This window comes from Ovis canadensis, chromosome 2 (genome assembly GCF_042477335.2).
Source record: "Ovis canadensis isolate MfBH-ARS-UI-01 breed Bighorn chromosome 2, ARS-UI_OviCan_v2, whole genome shotgun sequence".
In the NCBI taxonomy this organism is placed as follows: Eukaryota; Metazoa; Chordata; class Mammalia; order Artiodactyla; family Bovidae; genus Ovis; species Ovis canadensis.
Genome location: NC_091246.1, coordinates 163145504 through 163172050, shown reverse-complemented (window position 1 = coordinate 163172050; position 26547 = coordinate 163145504). Strand labels below are relative to the sequence as shown.

The window sequence follows — 26547 nt, the reverse complement described above, 5'->3', positions numbered from 1 at the left end:
CAGAGTGTTTTCTAGTTTTGGCATTAACTAACACCGGAGTCAGGGAATTATTTGTACTTGGAAAGAGGAAAAATGGATTTGCTCGCGCTTCCTTAACCTATGAGTTATTCAGGGTTAGGATGGGTATTTTCATTTTCAAGGCTTTTTATTCAAAGCAAAAATTATGACTTAAAAACCCTCAAGGCTGTATCATCAGTAAGCCAAGCACATATAATACCATAGAAAACACATATGATTTATTAGATGGACTTAAAAATCAACACAAATCAATTTTAGGCACTTGTTGAGTACAGACTATGGGAATTCTCTACCAAAGAACATAATTTCTAGCAGGCAAGACCATAAAGATTCAAACTTTAGTTTTTAGAACAATACACAAGGGCTAGACAATTGATAAGATATATTGCATAATTAACCCAACTGTACCCTGTTACAATTTCTTCATAATTCCATACACAATTTTAGAGTTTTATAGAAGCAGTCATTCTTTAGCATCCAAAGTTTTTAAATTCTTTCTTTCCTTTACTCCACCATTCCGGTCTTAAATATCACACATTCTTTGTGGGAGCATGATATAGAAGTATTATTTTTATATAAGCACAACTTTAAAAAAATTTTCTATATTTAATCTGCATTTACAGTGTTGAAACATGATGGCTGATAATTCTGATGTCTTTTAAAGTTCATTTCAACAGGTTTAGTTTGTAATGATAAGTGTCTCATTACTAATTCCTTTAGACAGTTAATGTTTACCTATGTTCTTTAAGTAAGCGTCGGGGGCGGGGAAAATGGGATGTGGTTTATGGTTTTAAGGATGTGGGGATGGCTTCAGGTTAAACACTACATGTATGATTTGGTTTGTCATCTTTCTCCTCATATTATTTGTACTGATATTATTTTGGTAATGGGAAGAGAATACATGTACATAACAATCCCTTTCACATCTAACTAGCAGCTCAAGGAGCTGGCAGTCTAGGTGCTTCTCTTCTTTCTGAATCTACTTTTCAATGTGAGAAGCTAAAGTTAAGAAGTATTAAAATGCTAAATACAGTATAATTTAAAGGACTTTACTGCAGGCATTTATGTGCTATGCACACAGCAAGCCAGTTTGTGATGTACTCAACAACTCTGACAATACTCTCTAATAAGCAAAGTGCAAATCAATGAATCAAGCCAGTGGAGGATAGCACAGGACAACAGAACCAACTTAGAGGTTAGCAGTTTGGAGAATAATGGATATAGGTAAAGTTGAGAGTATCTCCAGGACCAAGAGAACATATCTTTGTTGATGAGGAAAGGAGTGCAGGGGATGCTGAGCTATAAGAAAGCTAATCCCAAAGCAAGAAGTTCCAGATTATACTTGGACAGTGGCAGGGTTCAAAGTTAAGTCATGCAAAACCCGGCCTTGAAAGATGGATTCATTTCAGGATACAACTGGGCAATTGAGAGAAGATAACCCCAGAGTTCACAGGTAGTCTGGGATGTGCTGCTATCCCCTATATACAAAGTAGAACACAACAGGTAAATTCCTGAAAAGGCCTGCAGAGAAAACTAGAAAGTTGTCTACAGTTTCTCTATTTACACAAACATAGACAAATTTTGAGGTTGTCTGTACTGTATGTGGTTGCTGTAGTCACAGCAAGAAATGTAAAGGGCCTAAGAGATGGGACAGTCGAATCCCACTTCTAAGCATCTTAGTGCTATACACTCAGACAAAAGAGCCAAGCATGCCTCAGGCACTGCCTGCCTCTGCTCGGGGCCCTGCACTCCCCTGATCCCACTGTCACTACCTACCAGGCACTTCCTGAAGACCAGAAAGCAGAAACTTTTCTATTTCATGCCGTGCTTCTAAAATCACTTTAACTACCTGCATTTAGCAATGCCAGACAGCAGGTGAAGCACTTTTTTATTCTTAAGGCAAAATGTCATATTCCCTACCCACTTTCCTCTGCATCCCAAAACACCAGCCTTCCATGTATTCTTTGCCCATCCATGAGGGCCAAAAAAGACAGAACTGGAAAATCTCAAACGAGGATCCTCATTAGAATGTGTAAGATATGCTTTCTACACGCTGCATGACAAAATTAAACATATTTAAATGCATTTAGCAATATGGTTCCTTTTATCACGGTGCTGAGAGAAGTTACACAATTTTAAAAATTAGTATCAAACATAGGATATTTAAATCCAGTCGCATGAGCAGAGGTATGGAGCTTTGTTCTTTTCAAAGTTGAGCATAATAATCCTATATAAGATGTTTGTTTAACCCAAACGCAGTATATTAAAAAACCAAAAACAATGCCCTTTGCTTAATTCCACTTAAAAACTACATATAAATTGCCAACATGACTATTCATGAGGGGCTCCATGTTATTCGGAAGTAATACTGTTAAAATGATTTTGATGTATTTTCACATTACAAATTAAAAAAATTTTTCTGCTGTAATTCTGGTTTTATGCACAAGTATAAAGGTAGCCTACATGGTACATGGGGTCACAAAAGCGACAGACACAACTTAGCGACTAAAACAACAATAAAGGTACCCATCTTATTTCTAATGCTTGGCCTGGAGGGTAAGATATAACCAAAAAAGCATGTTTTATCAATGTGGTGTAAGAGTACATGCATTCTCACGATGCAATGTCAATCACTACACCAACTGTAACAAGGTAAGACATGCTTTAAACATCTAATTAGGATTAAATTTTGGCCAACACCTTGATGACAAGGGACGGACTGTGCAGGTATACAGTTGAACTGATGTGGCAGCAATCCAAGGAACTAAATTATAATTGCTTAAATTGAAAGGCAAAAAGGATAAAAGGTGTGGATTTGCTGGGTTATTTTACAGAGTATTTGTTTCTGATGACACAGCAACATCTACAAAATAGATTTGGGTTTTTAATATACAAGCAATTCCTTATAGTGACTTGAAAAAGTATGAGGACATATGAACAACTAAAGTTAGTAATTTAGGATTTACTTTTTAAAAGGAAGTTGACAAATATTAAAGTGTTATGCTTGCGTTTTGAATATAATATAAAAGAAAACATAACATATAATTTTAAACACTGATCTCCCATGCCTGACTTGGATTTATATAATGAGTACTTTATAGAAAGGAATTTTCCGAGTTTTGTCAATAATTCTAGTATGTACTATTTATCATCAAAATCTTTGAAATGTAAAAGGCTGGTATTAAAAGTAATTTTTTCCCTTGAATATTCTTAAGCACGTCAGTTTTGCACTAGTCATCAGATTTTCAGGGCATGAAAGATATACCAACATAGTACCCAAGAATATGTTTTAACATATTTAGGATAAGTTTGCTTACAGTTACAACTGAAATACCTTAGATTTTCAGATGCAGAAAAAAGAAATATCCAAGTAAACATAAAAAGTTTGGGGGCTAAGTTACTTCTTAATAAAAATAATACATTATGTTGATCAATTTTTAAACCAAATTCTTAAAAGCATTAGAAAAAATTCGTATTTTGTAACTGTCAAACAATACATTCACGTGGTGTAAGATGATAAAAGAAAACAGACATAAATAAAACCTCAAACAATTTCAACTCCTAAGATAAGAAATCAAAAATTTTTAAATTAAGAAATTATCTTCACTGCTTACAAAATATGCTTCACCTTTCATCTCAAATTCACTTTAAATGCTTGACATATAATTTGGTATCTAAGAAGATTGTAGCTAAATTATTTGACAATGTTTATGGTGTGATACTTCTCTTGGTAGACATATTTCACACAACAGTTTCCAATTAATGCTGAAAAAAATCACTTTATAATTTTAATCACAATTAATGATTGGCCAATTAATGGATTAACAATCCACTCAGTAAACTTAGATGGCATAAGGTCCAATAAAGGGAGCAAGCTGATAACTGCTCAGTGTGCTATTCCATCCACCAGTAATACTAAGTCAAGAATATGACAGATACTCCACTCAGCTAGGTTACAGCTTTCCACGTATGTGATTTGCTCAGTAAAAGATTAGGGACACACTGTGAAGCTTTTCCTTTCTTTTCTTTTTAAAGAGTGGCTCAATGATTTGGGGTGGGTTAGTATAATACAGAGAACACAGGGGAAGTATAAAACGGCACTCACCATCAGTGCCAGTACTCATCCCATTATGTTTGTAACTAAGGATATTAGTTTTTGTGTTATTTGCTTTTCTTTAAGAACATAAATCAAAGCCATTAACTCGAACTTGAGGTATATACACAATACATACACAACCTTATGCAAAATACTTTTCATAGTTACATTTTAAAATATTGGAAACTGAGTATCTGTGCTGATTTGCATTTTGACTTAATGGAACAGGAAGAGAACAACATTCACCAAGGGAGGGTTATACTGATAATAAAGCTCTGAAAGTTAAAAATGTCTTCCTCTGCCTTTGTACTTACCACAGGCTACACAATGTCCTGAGAGGATTCATTATGAGAAAAATGTCAATCACAGCTTTAAGACCTTGCTTTGGAAGGAACTAATGAGAAAGCAGATTGAAAGGTGAAACTTCATCTGTGTTTTCAAATAAGTGGTCTTAATTTTTCTTCTTATAGAAAAAGTTTAAATGTTTAAATCAGTTTATTATAAATATATCTAAACCATTAATTTTTGCAGCTTTCAGGTAAAGTCCAGCACTTCATTTACACAAAGTCTATGAGAAGAGGTCAGCAGAGATCATCTAATCTTAAGTCGTGACATCATCCATTCAAGTCCTTGGCATAATCTATAAAGAAAATAAAATATCTTGATCAAATTCCCAACTAAAAAGCTATAAGAGCAAATTAAAAGAAGATACCATTTTTTATCTATCTAAACAACAAAGATTAGAAAAATCAGTAATATTCAATGTGGGTGCTATACTTCCATACTGTACAACCATACATTTTTGGTTCTGCTATGTCTCTAGTGCATAGAATACTGCCCGATACATAAGAGAAGCTCAATAGTGAATGCTCATAGAAAGTAATTTAGTAAGAAGTATCAAAAATGCTTAAAATACCAACACTCTACCCTTTTTTCTACTTTTAGAATATATCCTAAAAAAGATAAAGACGTGTTTATGTGTTATTAATAGGAAATAGTAAATTTTTAATAGGAAATAGTAAAAATCTAGATGTCTGGCAAAAGAGAAAAAATTTAACAAATTATGGAACATAAATGATGATGTATTAAAAAATTCCTTTCAAAGACTGTTTTACAATATGACAAAATGCTCACAATATAAATGAAGTAGAAATGGCAGGATATTTAATATACAGTAGCTATTAAAACAAAGTATGCATGTAGTATCTGTGACATCTATACATCAAAAAAATCTGAAGGAAATAAAATCTCATATTACTAACACCAGTTATCATTGAACAATGGGTAATTGAGCATAATCCAAAATACAGAAAGAGATATTATGGTAAAAGAATCTAAATGTTTATTTAACAAGAGGGAAATATAACAAAATGAAGGACTGTTATGAACCATCAATCAGCATCTATGAGGAGGTTTTACAGATATGAGAAACAATGCTACCACATTAGTATTTAAAAAGCCAGAACTCAGATTTGTGTGCCTAAGTTTAAAAATGTAAAGACAATAGAAATAGAAGGAAAAGAGGGCAATGAAGTAAATAAACAATTGTTTTGGTATAGGCCCATACTTTTTCCCTATTAATTCGTTACCTTTCAACTATTCACAGGAAATGATACAATAACAAGATGAGTAAATTAATCAATTCTACACTGTTAAAGGTACAGGAGTTACTTAAGAGCAAACTAGAGACTTTACTAAGCACTTACTATCCATTATCTAAACTTCACAGTACTAGGACCAAAACCCTTCCCATATTACAGAGGGAGCCTGACTTAGACAGGTGAGCAAATGACAGGTCGGAGTCAAAATGTCACCAATACTAAAACCAAGACTAAGGTGGTCAGATTACACAGGAAACAACATTTCCCCTAAACCAAACATTTCCATTTGCTAACTCCTGCAAACGGAAGACCACATAAACCCAAAGCTGAAAAGATGGCATCATCTGCTGATGTCCCCCTTTAAAATAAAACTGCCGAACTCAAAACAAAGGGGGGTGATGGGTGTGTCACACTCCGAATGTACTTAAAGCCCATGTATTGTACACTTAAAAACGGCTAAATTCCCAGTCTTATATTATATATATTTTGCCACAAAAACTAATTTAATAAGTAACGTTCTTAACACATTAAAACTGCCAGAATACATATGTATCCTAACTAATGATATATTTTCCACACAATTACTCAAAGTATACAAGTTAAATCTTTTATCAGTCCTAGATCACTTATCTTTGTTGTCAGATTTAGTATTATAATCAGTGCTTTTGCTTTAAGACTTTTCATAAAGATAATACAAATAAAGATATACCGATATCTATATGTGTATCCTATATGTATATATGTATATCAACTAGTTAACAAAGAACTATGTAGAAGATATTTTTACTTAAATGAGTATGTGGATAGTCGGTATTATCTGATTTTTTTTTTTAATGAACAGATTTGTTTTTTTGAGGCTCTAATAACTACGCTCTTTCAAATGCCTATAATCAGGTAACAGTACCTTCTATTTCACTAAGATTTGGCTTCACCTCCAACTTAGTTCTTAAATTTGGTGGTGGGGTTCTTCAGGTGTTAGAAAAGGGTAGAAGCTTGACGCATAGATGTGAATTTACCTGCAGTGTCAGAAATTCCCTTCCTTTTAAGGTCACAGAGAAGAGTAAACCAAATACTGAATTATTGACACTATCTGGCTATGCCTCATATAACATTGTATGTTCTATATCTTACCTATAACAATGCTGACAAGCTCTGCCTGCTTGAAATCCTTTCACCCCTGGGCCTTAGGCTAGGGCAAAATTCTACTGCAGGCACCACCCTTCCCTCCAGGGCCAAGGACTCTTCTGCCACGCTCTCTCCAATTCTAACTCTTTCGTTTTTTGGAGTGCAGGAACTTCCTTTTGGCAACACTGTTAGCATATCTGTAAACTAGTCCCTCACGCAAATCTTCTATTTCAGCTTTTTCATGCATAAGACACGAATTTAAAACAACTGGTCTACATGACTGTTAGGAATCAATGATACACTTTATAGAAAGCACACAGGGCACAGGACATGCTCAGCAAGTGCCAGTTTCTTTCTTAGAATGTAAGTCTCAACAACAGTGCAGGAACTACTTCCTGACTTGCATGGATGGTGTCGTACTCTCCCTCACAAAGTTCTGTACATGGTAACCTTAAATATTTGATTTTTAAAAGAAATACATGTTTTAAAGCTAAATACATGTTATTCATGAAGAAGACATCTTACCCCTCGCCAGTAAGAGCACAGCATGCCTGGATGTGCCACTGGTGATCTTTAATAGAAGTTAGTTTCAAAAACTGGGAGATTTCTGCTACAGTCATGCATCCTTTAACATCTTGTTTGTTAGCAAAAATCAGCAATCCAGCTTTCCTTAGGTCCTACAAAAGCAAACAAAACTGTAAAGGTCAGTTCATTTTTTTCAATACTTTCCAACTTCACAGATTATATATGATAATCTGTGTAACCTAAATTGTCTCAACTACTTTACATAAAAGTATCTCATAGCTCTTATGATAGAAAGTAAACATCAAACTGAACACATTTAAATTAATCAATCTATACTTGCATGTATTTACATATTTCTTACAGTTCTAGATTACATTTTTATGGTCCTATGTGCTCTATTTAACAGTCACATCTTCCAATTTAATACGTGTCTAACCATTCCCCCAGGATTCCCAAGTGGCTCAATGGTAAAGAATCTACCTCCTAATGCAGGAGACAGAGGTTTGATCCCTGGGTCAGGAAGATCCCCTGGAGAGGAAATGGTAATCTACTTCAGTATTCTTGCCTGGGAAATCCCATGGACAGAGGAGCCTGATGGGCTAAGTCCACGGGGTTGTAAAGAGTCAGATGTGACTTAACTAAACAATAACCACCTCAACCCTAATTACTCTTTAGCGTGGCACTCAAGAGCTTTTCAAAATTCTTGCCCAACCTATACTTTAGTTAGAGCTTCCTTGGTAAACCTAAGGAGAGTTATAGACTTCTCCCTCATGAAAATGTATGTATGTATATATGCCCAAAAAAGTTTTTGTACAATTTTAGGGTGTTCATAGATACCCTAAAGTCCATTCATGAATACTGGGCTAAGAAACCATGATGGATCCACTCAACTAGTGGACTGAACTCTCATAAAACTCTGCCTATATATTTTAAGAGATACAGAGAAAACTAAGGTTTTGGTGCTATGTCTGCAAGTGTTCCCAGCTCTGCTGAATGCCATCTTCTTTTCAGGAATCTCAGTGAGAATATTTTGGTTTCAATCATGTGTTTCTGTGTTTGAAGCAAGAGTCTTCAGCAGATTTAAACAGACTGTTCCACATTATTTTACTCTTGCTAGAAGAGAGTCTCTATGTCTTTTCATTCTTTCTGAAGTAAATAAACAACAGAAGCAGTAAATTTCTTACTCGGTTAAAAGGAGTTCTGTATGCTTTACATAAACACTGGAGACTGACTTAGTTACAGCGCCCTCTGCAGGACGGCACTACAGTACTACAGACAAGGACAGAGTTACCTGAATAACTTGGTCAGAAAAGGGATACTCTAGAACGAGGGTCCCAAACCTCTGGAATCTAACGCCTGATGATCTGAGATGGAGTTGATGTAATAATAATAGAAATAAAAGTGCACAATAAATGTAATGTGCTTCAATCATCAGGAAACCATCTCTTTCCCCTCCACGGGACTGTGGGAAAATTGTCTTCCACAAAATTAGTCCCTGGTGCTAAAAAGGTCAGGGACCACTGCTCTCTGAAAACATGAAGTTCTAAGAGTTCCTATTTATTGCTGTGTGACTCAGGGAGCTCAAACCCATGCTCTGTGACAACCTAGAAAGGTGGGATGGGGTGGGAGATTCAAGAGGGAGGGAACATATGTATACCTGTGGTGGGTTCATGCTGATATATGGCAGAAACCAACACAGTATTATAAAGCAATTATCCTTCAAATAAAAATAAATTAAAAAAAAACCCTACCCCTCCCCCAAGAGAGTTCCAATTCAATTTGTTTCACCTATAATTCAGATCACCTGCCTATTTATATAAGGCAAAAAGTTGAAGGGATGACCTATAACTAGTGCTCATATGCATTATCAAGTATATGGATTTTTTTCTCTGATCCTAATTGGAAAATGGAACAGTTATCAATAGTTGATATATGGCTGAATCACTGAGTAGATGGACTTTCCATGGGATTTAATTCCTATCTTCCTATCGTTTAGGTTTCACTATCTCTTCTTGCCAGCATGTGTTGCAATCTTTATATAGGTCATGCCAGGTAATGCTGGCATGTTCAAGGAACAAACTTTAGAAATATCTGACAACAGAAATATTTGGCACAAGTTAGGACACATAGTTTATGCTATTTATAAGTAACCTATATTCATCACTTTTAGTAACAAAATTATTTGGAGAGGCCCGTAGACTGAAAATTGGAAAACCTAAGAAACAGAACCAGGTACTGCAATGTCTAAAAAAAAAGAAAAAAAAACCCATATTGAATGTAACTTTTCTAGATATTAAAGGCTCAAATTTTATTTAAGGTTCTTGATATTCTTCTAAAGCTCTGTTATCTAAATTTAAATATTTTGGAAAAGAGGAAAATTAAGTCTTCCTTTACTTTTTCTTAAAATAACCTCACAACAATGCATTATGCTAATAGTAGAAAAGAGATACACTGGATTAAGGCTGTTAACTTAACAAGAGGTCAAAGTACAAGATAAAGAGTGGTGATCTTTTGTACATCACCCATTTTAAACAATTTGAAAAAGTTCTGCTCCATACCACCGACTTCTGTTCTTAAACAAGTCTAAAAATAGTTTTTAGTTTAGTCAAGGAAATGAATAGTAGCACACACAGACATATTTACTTATTAGCATTGTCTATATGCCATACATAGTTGTCAATTTGTTTCTCAAGCTCCATTTGTAAAGATAATTACTAGGAAAGTTGAGTCATTCTGAATAAAATTCACCTATTCTTTCGTCTTTGGAATTTTTAAAAAAACTCATGAGTTTCAACGTTTTTGTGCTTCATTTAAGATGAAGCTTTAAATGTATTTAAATGCTGTAGTTCTGTACTTCGTAATACACAGAATCATTACTGGTGATGATAAGAAGACTGTTGTTTATTGTGGTATGCGTGAAGCATGTGACTGACCCATGTTGCAATTTGTTTTTCATTCACAAATTATCCTTGAGCTGGAAGCTCCTCCCCAGAACTCTGCCTATTGGCTCTTCCTGACCCTAATAAGTAACTTAACTCTAGTTCCCAACTTCACCTGTAATTTCTTTCTTTTCTGTTAATCTCATCCCCTCTTTCACTTTCCAGCTAGGCTCTATTTCTGACTTTTACTATTTTTCCTAGTGAAGAGCCTGAATGATGTGAATGCTTAAATTAAAAAGCTCATCAAAGTCACATCAACTACTGGGCCTCAGTGTTATAATCCATAAAAGACGAGGTTAATTGATCTATGCAAGTTAACGACTCAACTCACGAAATCCAACGACTCTGTTAGAGCCCTACTCTCTGGACTTTTTATAATACTGATGTCCTACATATTGGCCCATTAGGGTAAGAATCAAATAGGGAGGCTACCTGTTAACAGAGTAAAAAATATAGTCAAGAGACAAATACGTTTTGCGTCTTAATTTTCTTTTTCTAAAGTCTTGATAAAACAACAATAGAATAACTCTTTGGTAAAAACTGAAGAATGATGCATTGTTGTAAAATGCAAAGGGAAAATTTAAAAAATCCTTAGCTCGTGCCTCTTTTACTGTTTACTCTTTCTCAAACTAGAATTGAAAATTGTTAAATACATTACAAAGGCAAGATGAATTTTAAAAAAAAAATTCCAAAGGATTTAACAGCTGCTAGAATCACTTCAAAATGGCATTTTGGTAGGTATGACCACCACAAGCAAAACAGGAACTACAATTTACATAACTACTTCACCAAGTTTCCTTACATGTGAAACATACCAAAATTCTTAATGAAAATCACAAAAGGAAAACATTGAATCAAAATTAAAACTAATAAAAACTTCATTACAAAGATATCCCAGTTTCCTTAAGCTTTATTAAAATTCCACCCAAATAAAAATTATACAACACATTTAAGTATTTACTACTCTATTACCACCTTCAAGTTGAGAAAGTAACATCTGTGATAAAAGGCAAGAGAAAATAATCAGATGCCACTACTGTTGGCCTTCCTTATCCATGGGTTCTGCAGTCACAGATTCAGTGAACCTCAAGTTGAAGATACTCAGGGAAAAAAATTCCAGAGTTCAAAAAGCAAAACTTGGAAAAAAAACAAAACTTGGATTTGCTGCATATTTTCATAGCATTTACACTGTACTAGACATTATAAGCAATCTACAGAGGACAAAGTATATAGGAGGATGTACGTAAGTTATATGCAAATACTGTACCATTTTATACAAGGAACTTGAACATCTTTGGATTTTGGTACCTACGGGCATCCTAGAACCAAAACTCTGCTAACACAGAGGCACAGTTACTATTATCATTACTGACTATATTATTCAGTCCATTTAATTCTCAAATTATGTTAACAGTTATATTTCTCAAGGACTAAGAAAATGTGGCTATATAGTTTTATTCAGTTGAGGGAAAACTATCAGAGACTAAAGGGCAACAAATTTAAGTATTAGTCAGATAACTATAACTGAGTTATCAGAACTTGCTGTGTGTCTTAGAAATAAGATGCTGTAAAGTCTTAATGATAATCCTCTGTATGATTAATCTATTTAAAATGAAAGCCACTTTAGATCTTTTTGTCCAGGAAAACTTCTAAACCAAATTTATCCAAGATAAATGGAGTTAAAAATCTACAACTCACTCCACAATCCTTCTACTGCTTCCAGATACACTTCCAAATTGGAAAGTGTCAAAATTACAAACTCAGCAGATAAGTAGTTTTTTCCGAAAATCTGAAATAGCATCCGCATGAGAAAATGGAAAGTAAAAATGTGATAGAAATATCCCCCCAACACACATCTAATGCCAGAATCCTACTTACCTCATGGGCTAACATTTTATAGAGTTCTTCTCTAGTTACAGAAATCCTTTCTCTGTCTGTACTGTCCACAACAACTATTACAAACTAAAATAATTATAAAAAAAGTCATTAGTGATTACATAATTTGCCATCTGTAAAATTTATCAAGTCTTTATTTGATTTACAGTCTAACAACTATCAAGAAATTAGAACCTTATGGTATACATTATTGAAAACCAGAGATATCCACTATACATTGTGAAGCCTAAAGGTCTAATCTTTAATTCAAACATATTTACTGATTTTTAAGAAAAAATAAAAGACAATATGATGTCATCATTCTGTTAGAATATTCTGCTAATAAACTAAGCAAAATATAACATTTGTTTTCTAAATTAGTATCTTAATTCTATAATATCTTAATTAATATCTAGTATCTTAATTCTATTTGCACTGTAAGTCCATAAGACAAAAATATGGCCCAAAATTTAAGTTACTTCTAGACAGACACTATTTATTAATGTCAATTTAAAAATCTAAAAGGGCAGGTATATGAGAATAAAGTAATACGAGAGTTAATTTTCAAAAAAAAAAAATCAACAAATTTAAAGAATAAATTTGTATCTAAAACCATACCCTCTTCCTTATTAAGTGGTCCCTGCTACTGCAAGCACAACTCTCTCCTGAACTGATGATGAGACCAGCATCAGAAGATGCAAAGACTCATAAAGGAGCTGTGCAGGACACAGCTATAGTGGCCCCTCCTTCAACTCCATGAGCACCAAAAGGCACCAGGGAAACAGGAGGAGGCATAGTCACTTTATGATGGCACTGGCTATGTCCAAGTTAATTTTGACTGCCTATTATTAGTATGCACTATATATTGTTTAGAACTAGCTTTTCATTTCCAAACAAACCACTTTATTCTCAGGATCTTTTCTATTCTCCAGATTTCATCAACCACAATGTGGATGGATAAGAGAACTGCTACCTGACCTCTTCTCTCATTGAGAGTTTACTGATATGTGGTTATATTGCTCTGCTCTAAGACATGTCCTACTCTAAACCTTTTAACAAAGCTATTGATTTTCAAGAAGTTGGCATGAATTTATAATACATGCAGCATTTTATATGGGAATACTAATCATATAAATACTCCTCTTTCTCCAAAAGACATAATCAAATTCTTAACAGAGTGTTAGGGAATCGGGTCATTAGAGATATTTAATAGTGCCTCAGTGATACCATATTCATCCATATATACAATTGGAGACTTACTAACTTATAACCAGCACTACAAAAACAAATGTCACAGCCTTTAATCTTACAAGGTCTATAGAGGCAAGCTCTCAAATGTCAGAAATTTCCTCTTGGCAAATAATATGTAAATGGAACATATGACTATATCTACACTGTTTTATAATAAAGAGTTCTTTAATGTGCAATTGCATTGCATAAAAGAAAATACACAGTAAAATTTTGAATAAGGATTCAAATTACCAGAGTCCTCTCATTTAAATCGGATTTCCTCTATAGAGACACAAGTAAATAGTACGAGAAAAATGAAGTTGCAAACTGTGAAATGGAGTTCTTTAGAAAAACAATTATTTAAGACAAGCTCTGAGATCAGTATAAAATCAGACTAATCAATCACCAATTCTTCTTACAGAGGTTCAGTGAGAATGGATATACAGAACAATGACCCTGAAAGAGGGAATTAAAGATTCCATTATGTTTAAAGTCTACTTATATTCACATTAACATACTGTGATATTTCAAAAAGATAACTTTAAGAGTTCATATCTAGAAAGTGTTTCCCAAGTATTATACTTACAAAAGACTTAGTATATTAAGAAACATACCTCCGTGTTAGTATAATAAGTGTTCCAGGAAGAACGAAGAGATTCTTGGCCACCAATATCCCACATTAGAAAACGCGTATTATTAATCACTATCTCTTCTACATTACTTCCTATTGTTGGGGACGTATGTACAACTTCATTCATAGAACTGGGGAAAAAGTTCAAATATATCACAATTAACAAAAAAACTAGATTGTTTGAGTATTTTTCAACTAAGGGATAAATCAGCATAACCTCCTTTTATATTTTATACCCAAATATCCCCTTTCCACTAGGTTTATTAAGAGTGAACAAAAGGTTCACTACTGTATATACAGCACAGGGAACTCTAGTTGGTGCTCTGTGGTGACCTAAATGGGAAAGAAATCCAAAAAGAGGAGATATGTATTTATGTATGGCTGATTCACTTTGCTGAGGAGCTGAAACTGACATACCAGTGTAAAGCAACTGTACTCCAAATAAAAATAATAAATAAAACAGGATACTACATATTACACATATATTACACACATGTCTAGGATTTCCCAGGTGGTTTAGTGGTAAAGAATCTGCCTGCCAATGCAGGCTTGATCCCTGAGTTGGTAAGATTCTCTGGAGAAGAATTCTCCAGAATTCTCGCCTGAGAAATCCCAAGAACCGAGGAGCCTAGAAGAATACCGTCCACTGGGTCACAAAAGAGTCGGCCGTAACTTAGCGACTAAACAACAATAACACACACATAAATAAATTATGTTCAGAAGAATACTAACAAATACACATACTGGACTCTCTGTGTTGAAAAAACTATATTCCTGGAATCACAGATATGAACCATCCCTAATAAGATGTGCTCTTTGGCTCTTTCCCTGCCGCCGCGGAGCCGCGCGGAGGCGGAGGCTCGGGTGCATTCAAGATTCGGCTCCACCCGTAACCCACCGCCATGGCCGAGGAAGGCATTGCTGCTGGAGGTGTAATGGACGTTAATACTGCTCTGCAAGAGGTGCTGAAGACCGCCCTCATCCACGATGGCTTAGCACGTGGAATTCGCGAAGCTGCGAAAGCTTTAGACAAGCGCCAAGCCCATCTATATGTGCTTGCATCCAACTGTGATGAGCCTATGTATGTCAAGTTGGTGGAGGCCCTTTGTGCTGAGCATCAAATCAACCTGATTAAGGTTGATGACAACAAGAAACTAGGGGAATGGGTAGGCCTCTGTAAAATTGACAGAGAGGGAAAACCCCGTAAAGTGGTTGGTTGCAGTTGTGTGGTGGTTAAGGACTATGGCAAAGAATCTCAGGCCAAGGATGTCATCGAGGAGTACTTCAAATGCAAGAAATGATGAAATAAAAAATTGAGTTCTTGTTTTCCAAAAAAAAAAAAAAAGATGTGCTCTTTGGTAAAATTTGAAATACATCACTATCATGTGTTGTATAAAAACAATTAAGCTCTTTGAAACCTCAAAAAAAAGAAAAGAGTGAATGAAGAGTTCAAAACAGAGGTGGAACTAGGTAGTGGACTAGCTGGAACACTCAGTAGTTTCATTCCAAGAAACGACAGAAACAAATATTTGTTTGCTCTCTACAAGCAAACAACTGAACCACACGCTCAACGTCTTATACAGTTCTAGCTGTCTAGAAGCAGTTGCTTAAATTGGGCTTCTGGTTCATGGCCAACCTGCTTTCTTAGAGTAAGGTGGATTCCATACAATTTTTTACTAATTTTGCTAATTAAGTATCACTCAGGCAGAAAAAGTAACTATAAACAAAAAGATACAATTTTTTAGGTAGTTAGTACTTACAATTGGTAAAGGATGGTAGTTTTTCCTGCATTATCCAGCCCAACAATGATAACTTTGTGCTCTGCGGGGAAAAACAAACAGTGATTTATTAATTAAAAATTTTCCCATTTCATCTACTCTTTACAACCATGGTATAATTTAGTGTATGGCATTTTATTCCTTCCTGTAACTGAAAAGAACATCACAGCAACAGGAGAATTATGCTATTGGTCTAACCCCTCATTCTACATTGAGAAGTTTCACCTGTCTAGGAAGCCAGAAGTTCTGCATTCTTTCTACTCCTTGGAAGCCGACTCTCAGTCAACTATCCCAAACGCAAGCACAACAATTTATGTAAGACTTAACGTGTTAATGTTTCACACTGGACTAAGTTAAGTTCTAATTATGAATTTAAGGCATTAATGGGGTATGTACAGGTGAGATGGGTGAATGGCAGGGAGAAAAAGGGCAGCCTTTTAAAGCTGCTGTCAGGCATCTCTACGTATCTGAGCACATGTGAACCACAGGGTCCTTCTAACCAAATTTAAGGACCTATGGCTATGGCGGCAGTGACTCCCTGCCCCCTTGCCTTCTACAGCATCACTTTTTCCAACTTTTTCTTCCGCTCTTGATTAATTTTTTCCACCAACTCCTTTTCCTTGGGCCCTCCTTCAAACACTCATGCTGTCCTCTTGCATTCCTTTCACATTTTAGCAAGGTATCTTGGGGCCCATCTATTGCCATCCAGTCTAAAAACGACTTCCAAAGACAGCAGTACATGGAAGAAGCTAATCTCCAAAGATGGTCTCTGGATATTCATGCCCCTTAAATCCTGGCTGGTCCTATGACTTGCTTTTAACCAACAAAATGCAGAACTGACTGTGTGACTTCCACACCTGGATCATCTCACACCTTGCAGTTGCTGCCCAGCTCTTGGACAACTCCCCCTGGAGTAAGCCAGATACCAGGGAACAAGTCCGACTACCCCGAGATTGCTGTGCACATGTGAGGAAGCCCGGGAGACGGACAGTTGCCCTCAGCTGTTCTAACCATTCCAGCTGAGACGCCAGACACACAAAGAAGCCCCCTTGGATATGCAGCCAGGTGGAGCCGGAGATGACTCCAGTTCTAGCTGCCATCCAACTGTAATCAAATGAGCCCCAAGCCAGAACTTCCTAGCTGAGCTTAGTGAGCTCATAGGGCCATGAGAGATAGTAATAAATAATTCCTTTAAGTCATCAAATTTACAAGAATTGGCTTGTTACACAGCAACAGATAACAGAAGCAAGATGGGAAAACACATGTGGTGGTGTGACGCTGAGCAAATGACAGTCCTCTAACCCTAAGCCTCCTCACTGTAAAACAGGGAGGGACACTGCTATCTTTCAGGGTTATATAAGTAAGACAGCACTCGGGCAGAGCCCACTACCAAGAAAGACAGTTCCTAATCTACGTTCCCATATCTTTCCCAAGCTCCAATCTTAGTGGATAGAGACAGTGCCCCTCCACACATCCCCAAACCCAATTTTCAAACCTCTTCCTGATTCTATCTTAATTTGCTTACTGGTATTACCATGGTTTCAGACGCCTTTGGAGTCCCTCCACCTCGACATCTGATTTGTCAGTAAGTTCTATTCTCCCTCAAAAATGTATTCTGGACCTTCTTCCTGCCCACTGTCCTAGCTGCAGTCCTCCTCATCTCTTACTGTACTTACCTGGACTATCTCCAATCCATCTTCCTGTTGCTTCTTGAGTAATTTTTCTATACTATAAAGCTGATAGTGCCACACTCTTATTTAATGATGGCTCTCCACTTTGACAGGAAAACAAAGTACGAGTTCTAAGCCTTGTATACAAAGCCAGTCCCAAATGAGTATGCTTCAGCTTTATCCCTCACCGTGACCACCAGGCATCTAAGCTGGAGTTCAAGTTGTTCTTCCTACACAAGCCGACACCTACATCCACAGCAAACACCTCTCTATCTCTACTCATGGTGTTTGCCTGTGCTGGAATTATCGTCTCCAATTCTCCATTTCAAGAATTCCTACTATTCTTTAAGGTATAGCTTCCCAAGAAAAATCACTTTCTCCTGCTCTTCTGCCACACCTCTAACAGAGCACTTATAATGCTTTACATGAACACTAATCATCTCAGTTTAATGAGGCACCCTGCAAGGGTACTTCCTAGTAACTGCAACTTTTCTGGTATAATAAATGCTGAATTAATATTCATTCTATAAATAAGAAATGTTAAGGATAAAGGAGCTCTTCAAGAGAAAGCTTCTGCAGTCAGGTGGTAGATGTTTTTCAAACACAACATTTATCATTAAGAGGAATTCCTAATGTGATATAGGTACTTCCTATTACACAAAAATATGAAGATCAAGTAAACAGAAAAAAAAATTGTTTTAAATAACATATGTTAGCAGGCCAGTGCTTTCTTTTTTAGGTTGCACAGCATGTGGGATCTTTGTTCACCAATCAGGGAGCTTGCACCCCTTGCAGTGGAGGCACTGTCATAGCCCCTGGGCCACCAGGGAAGCCCCAGAAAGTTTTAATAAAATCAGTTTTGTCCAGTCACTCATATCTTTGAAGAGCAGGCAGCTTAAAACCACTAGCATCCTAAAGTGACGTGACCATGCTCCCCCAAAACTAGTTCTTAAAAGTCATTTTAAAAATGCAGGGCCCAGTCTATTTCACCTTTAGAGATGACTAGGGTCGCAAAGAGTTGGACACGACTGAACGACTGAACTGAACTGAACTGAGGGTGAAGGAACTGAGAAAATGAGAACTACCTGACAAGGGCAGTTTCTTCCTAAGGAAAAGTACAGGGTAACTGGATTAAAATCAGAAGCATGGGCTTCCTCAAAGAGAGTGTTAAAAAGGCAGTGGCAAATCCATCTTCACAGGAAGCGCACATCTGAACAGGGCCAGATTACTAAGTCCTTGGAGCAGGGGAACCTTTATACCTGGGAAGTTTTTAAATGGCATGGCAATTTTGCCTGACTCTATATTTTTCTATATCCTCAAATTGAGCACTTCCCCTGTGATGACAGATATCTTTTTCAGTTCTAGTAATACTAGCAACTATAAAAACATTTTAATATAAGCAGAATTCACATTGGGCTATTCTCTGACCTCTGACTTTAGTTTCCCACTTGAAGAGAATACCAGTTTTTAATAATATAATTCATAAAACATCAGCTTATTTTTAAGTTTCAGGAATGTTATTTTGTTAACCTCTTTGTATTAGCTGCAGCACTAAATTTAGACAGACTTGCCAGTACTCAGGAAGAAAATACAATTACCCTGACCAATGAGAGAAATGGTACTCTAAAAATAGTACGAAATTAATAGGGGCAAAACCAATACAAATTTAGGCAAGGATCTATACATAACTACACAGCAACTAAAAAATGCGTGTGTGTTTATGAATCTCACAAAGAGAGATCACAAATACAATAGCATTATCTCTGGCAAGGTCCTTAGTCCCTAAAGGTAGTTAAACACTCTAACCATGCTGCCATTTTTCAAAATATTCTGCAATTTTCTCTTGCAATTGCTTTCAGAGCCTGAGACACACTGTTTTGAACATTCCCAATGGTCGCTGTTTAACCCCTGAAGATGAATCTGATTTTAAAAGGGGAGGGGAGTCACATGGTATCATCTCAGTCATAAGGTAAAAAGCAGTTAAGATGAGTGTTACCTTTTCATTATTAAATGAGGTGTGATCCCTAAATGATAATTTTAAAATATGCCTCTAAAAAAATTCTAAAAGTAGTTTCAAAAGGTATTTGAAAAAGTAATCAGTAGAAAACTATCTGGCCTCCTAGGCTAACGGCTTTTAGGGGACAACCCTAACTGGTTTTGTTTTTAAAGTGGTCTCCTTAATTTAGCCAGGCCCCATAGGACTTATTTCTTGATTTCAAACACATTTTCTACCATTTCTGTGAGGAAAGACTAACTAGGCAAAAAAAAGAAAAAACTAAAGAAGGATCTGTGTCATACGTGACCACAAGATGAACTTGATAAAGTCAAACTACTGTGAACCAACCATTGTGAAATAACACACATACTCTGAGATAAAGCAGATGGCACAAGAAGTTCACAGTGGGATTTCATCTTCTCCTGACACAAGTGGAAGATAGGATGGGTTGAACAGTTTCAAGATACAATGTCTTTTACAAGCCACTGAATGAATGAACTAGAGAATCAATAAGACGAAATTAGGTCACACAATTTGGTGGATAAAGATGTAAAGTCTTGTTAAGTCTTTCTTCTCTAGTGCCTAGAAATAAAAGCAGCACACTAGGGAGAGAAGGCATAGAATTCATGCCTGGTGTGGTAGAAAATAAACAGGAGAAAAGAGTGTCAGAGATATTCAGAGATGAAGTAAAGAAGCAACTCAAACCACTCTCCATACTGGAAGCAACCTCCCTCTTCTAACTAATTTTACAAACTCAGTGAATAACCGTCACCTACAAAAGCATAAATATGCAAATATTCCCCCAAACTCTTAAGACATAAAGCAGATTTCCAACGTCAATCAAGGAAATACAAGCTAACGTATTTGAACACATGAAGGTTTTTTAGCAGCTAAAATATTTTAAAAAGAAGAAAGGATCTCACATCAAACATGTGCTGCTGCCGCCGCCGCTAAGTTGCTTCAGTCGTGTCCGACTCTGTGCGAGCCCATAGACGGCAGCCCACCAGGCTCCCCCGTCCCTGGGATTCTCCAGGCAAGAACACTGGGGTGGGTTGCCATTTCCTTCTCCAATGCGTGAAAGTGAAGTCGCTCAGTTCTGTCCAACTCTTAGCAACCCCATGGACTGCAGCCCACCAGGCTCCTCCGTCCATGGGATTTTCCAGGCAAGAGTACTGGAGTAGGGTGCCACTGCCTTCTCCGTCAAACATGTGCAGAATCCAGAAAACCTCTGGGGAGCCCCACGTTCTGTGACTCAGTCTTGAGATCAGGACAGTCCAATGAGGCCACGAGTCAGAGGCCCTTCACCTCATCATCCCTAACACCCACAAGCCACATTCAATACCAACTTATATCTACTTCCTCCCAAGATTTGTTTTTTCTCTATTTGAATTTCTGTTTTTACAGTAAAGCAACATGGCTATTTTCAATAACTTCCTAATTCTGAGGTATAGCATGTGGGTCACAGTGAGAACTATAAGATTAAGACATCATTGTGCAATGGGCTCAAAGATAAAGGTGCCAAGTCAAAGGTGAAGAGTTGGTTTATCCCCAACTATAGGGTTAGATTATTCACACTTTCTAATAATCAGCCTTCTCTGAATAGCTTTAGATACTTTCACCACTGCAACCTGTTTCTCTCACTACCAGGATAGAAGAGCCTTCTATGAAAAACACATATTCCAGCTAAAGTGTTACAATGCACTTCAAAACAAATACTACATAGAACCTAAAATACAATGTGTATACAAGAGAGAGTTATGTGAAAATGTAACAAAACTTTTGGCTGTTTCAATGCTTTGATGCCTGTGATTTATGTCAAGTTTACTACTTAGTATGATTTTTCTTTTAGAGTATCTATGCCACAGCATTCTTGCAGTTTTTCAGATAAGCCCAAACAACTGTACACTTGTCACAGTACCTGGATGAATTTTGCATTATCACCTGGGCTTTAGTCTCCCAATCAATACTTGACTCTCTTGTCATCAAAATGCTTGTTTCCCTTCTTTATTTCCTTCTGATATACTCAGGCAGCCTACCAGTTCTATTTACTAACAGGTTCTAAAAGTCAATATGTATCCTGCCAACTACCAGTTAGTAAATTAAGCAAAGAAAAAAAAAAAGTCATTGTTATCCTGGAGAACTTCTATCTCTGTTAATCATACCAAAGCTAGAAAACACAAACACTAAGGCAGATAACTGAGAGTCACCCTGATTCTTCATTCTCACCTCATATCCAAACTAAGTCCCATGGATTCTGTCTCACAAGGAACAAAAAATCCCATTTCTGTCAGGTATACTATAGTTTTCACAGGTCTTAACACAGAATCTAGAGTAAACCATGTGCTTAACAAAGTATGAATGAATAAATAAATCAAAATTGGAAGACATAAAGGTTAGAAGGCAGATAACTGATAAAGTCCCTCATACCAAAAATTCAATTTGCAAAATCTAAAAGCATCATCAATTAAAAAAAAACAAAGTTTGAAAATAAACTTGCAACTTATAGCAATGGTAGTGAAGTTTCGGCAAGTGGGGGGACAAAAAACTTGGCTGGATGAAAAGCAACAATTATACATGACAAAAGTAGAGATCCAATTAGGAAACAGAAACCACATAGCAATTTGAACTTGAAAATAACTACTCCAGAGGACTGGAGTAATGAGGGACTGGCTAACAAGAAATAACAATAAAGATTAAGGGAATGACAAACACACAGCGCTGTCACCACCCCAGGGCTGAGACAGGGCTTCTCCCCACAGCTCCCCAGGACTGAGACGCAGACCTTGCTGAGGGCCTGGCCATGGCTCACTGAATGGCAGAGAAGTAGCTGTGTGGACTCGCCGGCGGATCTTTCTCGAAATCCTCCCTCTAGCATGCTGGGGAAAGCGGCTCATTGGGAAGTGCTTCCCTGGAGGACCTCCATTCTGAAACCAACTGAAATGGGTACTAGAGGAAGCTGCTGTGACCACTAGGCAGTGCAAGAGCCAGCGGCTGGAGAAGGCGTCCACACTGCACGAGCAGAAGAGGGCCTGCTGAGAGGCGCATCGTATCCAGAAAGGAAACCCCCTCCTCTTGCAGCGCCACCTACCAACAAAGCCTGACACCATGCCTTTAAAAGACTAGTATTTAAAGACCCAGCTCTGTATGCACAGAGCACACCAAAAAGGTGAGTTTGGAGCTAGAGTTTTAATAACTGACACAGTTCACCCCTTTGGCTACTCAGCTTCTATAGATGCTTGTTTACATGTTTGAATTCCCACACGATGAACAGAACAACAGAAGCAGAGGTGGCTTTCCCAGCACCAGGTGGCACCAGCAGCTTCTACAGAATTCATTCACAATGGATCATTCCTTTTCTGTGAGCTAATCAGGAGAATGAAACAATGCTCCCCATGAGGAAACTTCACAACTTCTTTCACAGTTCACATGAGAGTCTAAAAGCTCTTCCTTTCACCTAACATGAATCCTTCTTATACAAAGAAGTTTTTGTTAGGTTTCAAGGGCACCAACTCAAGCCCTAGATGATCCTGGTTAAAGTCTCAATCTAAAGGGGCTTCCCAGGTGGCACTAGCGGTAAAGAATCCACCTGCCGATGCAGGAGATGCAGGAGACTCAAGTTCAATCTGGAGAAGGAAATGGCAACCCACTCCAGTATTCTTGCCTGGAGAATCATATGGACAGGGGAGCCTGGTGGGCTACAGTCCATGGGGCAGCAAAGAGTCAGACACGACTGAAGCAACCTTAGCACTTTTAACTGTAGTGCCTGGAACAAATACCTATTGTTTCTTTGTCTTAAAAACTGGAGACTATCAGGCTCACAGGGTTCTTATTAAATCAATTAAGTGGAGACTAAATTAACTGCATGAAACACATAGACCCGAACCTTGCAAGTCAATATTAACTGCTATTACTTTATCTATAAAGATGAAGTTAGCTTATCTCCCCACATAAAGGCAGGGGGGTCTTGTCTGTTTTGCTCTCGGTCTACCCCATCTGCATCTCTGTGTCTCCGTGCATTGATAGGCAGGTTTGTTTTTTTTTTTACCACTAGTGCCACCTGGGAAGCCCTCTACAACAGACCCCAGCACAAAACAGGTGTTCAAAATACTTGTTCAATGAACAAATGGAGTTCTGATCAAAAGCCCTTCTATACTAAAAGATACTAGTGGCAACTCTTCCAAGCCAAAGTTGTAAAGACTTAAAGTTTAGTAACTGAGAAACAGCAGTGGGGACTGGGGGCGGGAGGAGAATTCACATGCAAAAACAATGCCAGTCACTTCTTTAAGGCCGCTGTCAGCAAAATATTTCTGCAGTATTTACAGTTGCATCACCCAGGAAAATCATTCCACTGGTACCTCAGTTTCCTATTTTCAGGAGAAAAGAAAAACTACTTCAAAGGACTATAGAAACTTAATGTATATACAACAGTATCTAGAACAAACTTTGTACCTTATTAATTCAAGTATCATGTAAATGCAACCTCTGGGTTTTCAAGTCTGAGCAATATACAATTAGTTTTCACTATGTACTCAACCTAGCTAAGCTTAAATTGAAAAAGCCAGTCTAAAGGGAGATAGCGATGTCACACAGTTTGTTTCGTCAGCATAGCAAATTCTATTATCCCTCAAAACTTCCTTCCAAGAGTTTATGCGAAAAGAACATAGGATGGTGTTCTGTATCTTCTGGAGGTAAAATAAAGTTTAATGCACAATTAAAAGACCAACAAGTACCTGACAGATTTAAAGTGACCCTGCTGATAAGACAATCACATCATTTAACAGGAGATAGTTTATTCATATTTTCATAATGCTGACATCTAAATTTTTAGAACTTCATTAATTTCTTACTATTTCCCAAAAATGAAAAAAAGGTCCAGTCAAAAACTACCACAAAATAGAGGTAATAAGAACACTACCCAGTGATTTTTAGTGGTAACAAAGCACACATCATTATTTAGTACTGTCCAGTAGCTGCTGGCAAAGTTCAAATTCTTTCTTCACTAAGAGAGACAATTTTATCATTGACTCAAAATAGAAAGTGGAGATATCTAATTTTTCTTGCAGGATTATAGATCAATTAACAACCTTTCTAAATTTCACAGTAGAGTCAAAATACTAGCTTTGCTAAAAATAATACAAAACTACGGATTTAAGCATTAAAACAGACTATCTACTATAAGTACCACCAGTATCATGGCAATGTTAAGTTTCAATTCTTAAGACCTACAGATTAAGTTTTCAGGATTTGTGGGCCCCATGGTCATACAGTCAAGATTTCCTTCTACTCTAGGTGAGACCCAGACGGCCAAAGGTTAAGTGACTGGTTTCTATTCACCCTTCTCTCAACAGAAACAGCTGGCTAGAGACAGCGTATATTAGAAGGGGCTTTCTCCAGTTCATGAAAATTCTCCACAACATTTCAAAATCATTTGAAATGTTGCTCTTCCATTTAGTATCTTGAGATCTACACTATCATTTTTTTTTAAAAGATAAACTAGAGATCACAAGTTCCAGTTCTGCTCCCTTCCCATTGCCTTCTTGCAGGAGCAGCTGGATCACCAAGGAGGCAGGGATGGTTGCACATAATAGATGCCACCATTCATTTACGTCTTTACTGGAAAATTTTGGGCTGTGACAGTAACACCAGCTTCACAGGAGGAAAACACAAAGTTATTGACAGCCGGGATGATGAATCACCCAACTTGAGTTAAAAAGAAATGAAAGTACACCAGTAACTATTTTGTATCTTAATGGCTGTGTTCTTTTTGTTAAAATTGCATCCTCTTTCCCCCAGTTTTACACCTATTTTTGTAACAAAAATGTCAATAAATCTGATCTGCATTTCAAGGTAATGTTTGAGCTTATATGAACTTAAGCATCTCTTTATAATACACTCCATATCTGGTAACTTACTAGTCACTTACAGTTAACAGATGTTTCATTCACATGGTATGATTTTTAAGTGCTTTCAGTGATACTTTAACATTTTAAATCCATTCATAAAAACCTCCACTTAAATAAGAAACAAGAAACACGAGTAGGAAAATGACCTTAAGCTTAACCTTAAACACAGATACAAATCTGGCAAACGGAGAGAGGAACATCACTACTCAGGATGCAGAAGAATCCTCCCAAGGCGTGGGGGAGGAGGAACGGGGAGGTGGAGGCGGGAGGAAGGCTCATAAACCTGAACGTACCGGCTAAGTCAAGAGAGATTTCTCGTGTTTTCCGCATTCTGCAATCCTCGGTCGCTCAGGGGTGCGTCTGGGGCCACAACCTATAACCTTCATCCCAGAGAACCCCAGTACTTCGTGCTGTGCAAACCCAATCGCCGAAGGTAAAAGGACGGAAACGTGAGCCAGGCTGGGCCACTCAAGGGGCGTCGAACGTGGGACAAGAGACCTTTTCCACTCCCAACAGAAATCGGAGCAATGGGTGTATTTGCGGAATGAATTTCTTAGGAAGGTCTCCTAAGACAAAAGGGCAGCGAGTCGGGAACCATTCCCGAGCTGGGAGTGGGATCGACCAGCCCCAGGCCCGCAGCCGCAACACCCCGCACTCAGCGCAGAGACCGCGCGAGACCGCAGCGCCCACATTCCGGAAGTATTCGGAGACCCCCACCCACCCACCCACCCGGCCACGGGTGACCCTCTCCCCTACCCGTACGCGCTCGGCCCGAGCCCCTCACCCTGGTGATTGAACAGTCTCCATATCCTGGTGAAGAGAATTCCCATTCTCGGGCAGCGGACCCCTCTCCAGCCACCCGGGCCGCCTGGCCTCCCCCGGCTCAGGCTCAAGGGGAGGAGAGAGACGCGCCGGAGCCTCCGTCTCTGCCGCTGCTGCTGCCGCGCTGGCCGTCGGCCCGCTTCCTAGGAACCGGAGAGAGGCCGAAGCCCAGGCCGCCGTGCCGTGCGCGAGGCCCCGCCGCTGCCGCCGCGGCTCCCGCCTGGCTCGCGGACATCGCCGCCGCGTTGTGTGCGACGAACCTCGCGGGCCACCGTCTTCCCCCAGCTCCTCCGGCGGCTGCGGCGGCGGCGACCAGGCGGGCGGGGGAGGCGCGGGGC

The 26547-nt window shown here is 37.9% G+C and overlaps 2 protein-coding genes across 3 annotated transcripts; one reads left to right on the top strand and one right to left on the bottom strand.

Moving 5' to 3' along the window:
- Positions 1 to 214: 214 nt before the first annotated feature.
- Positions 215 to 26547, bottom strand: ARL5A (ARF like GTPase 5A). Of its 2 annotated transcripts, none has more exons than XM_069577528.1 (6): positions 26172 to 26547; positions 15801 to 15861; positions 14024 to 14171; positions 12183 to 12266; positions 7366 to 7517; positions 215 to 4754 (listed from the first exon to the last, which is right to left on the bottom strand). In XM_069577528.1, exons 1-6 carry the CDS (start codon positions 26215 to 26217, stop codon positions 4706 to 4708), a joined length of 540 nt encoding a protein of 179 aa, XP_069433629.1. In that variant the 5' UTR covers positions 26218 to 26547; the 3' UTR covers positions 215 to 4705. The 2 variants fall into 2 exon arrangements, with proteins under 2 accessions (XP_069433629.1, XP_069433630.1); XM_069577529.1 differs by lacking the exon at positions 26172 to 26547 and adding an exon at positions 25681 to 26049.
- Positions 14866 to 15364, top strand: LOC138433948 (small ribosomal subunit protein eS12-like). Its single transcript, XM_069577530.1, has one exon. The coding sequence runs from the start codon at positions 14943 to 14945 to the stop codon at positions 15339 to 15341; it is 399 nt and encodes a 132-aa protein (XP_069433631.1). The 5' UTR covers positions 14866 to 14942; the 3' UTR covers positions 15342 to 15364.

Bases quoted from the DNA above. Each gene is read 5' to 3' on its own strand.
- LOC138433948 (XM_069577530.1), top strand. From the start codon at position 14,943: ATGGCCGAGGAAGGCATTGCTGCTGGAGGTGTAATGGACGTTAATACT.
- ARL5A (XM_069577528.1), bottom strand. From the start codon at position 26,217: ATGGGAATTCTCTTCACCAGGATATGGAGACTGTTCAATCACCAGG. The intron at 14,172-15,800 runs GTAAGTACTAAC...CTTTTTCCCCAG, and splicing joins ACTACCATCCTTTACCAATT to TTCTATGAATGAAGTTGTAC. The intron at 7,518-12,182 runs GTAAGTAGGATT...TTGCTTTTGTAG, and splicing joins ATAAAATGTTAGCCCATGAG to GACCTAAGGAAAGCTGGATT.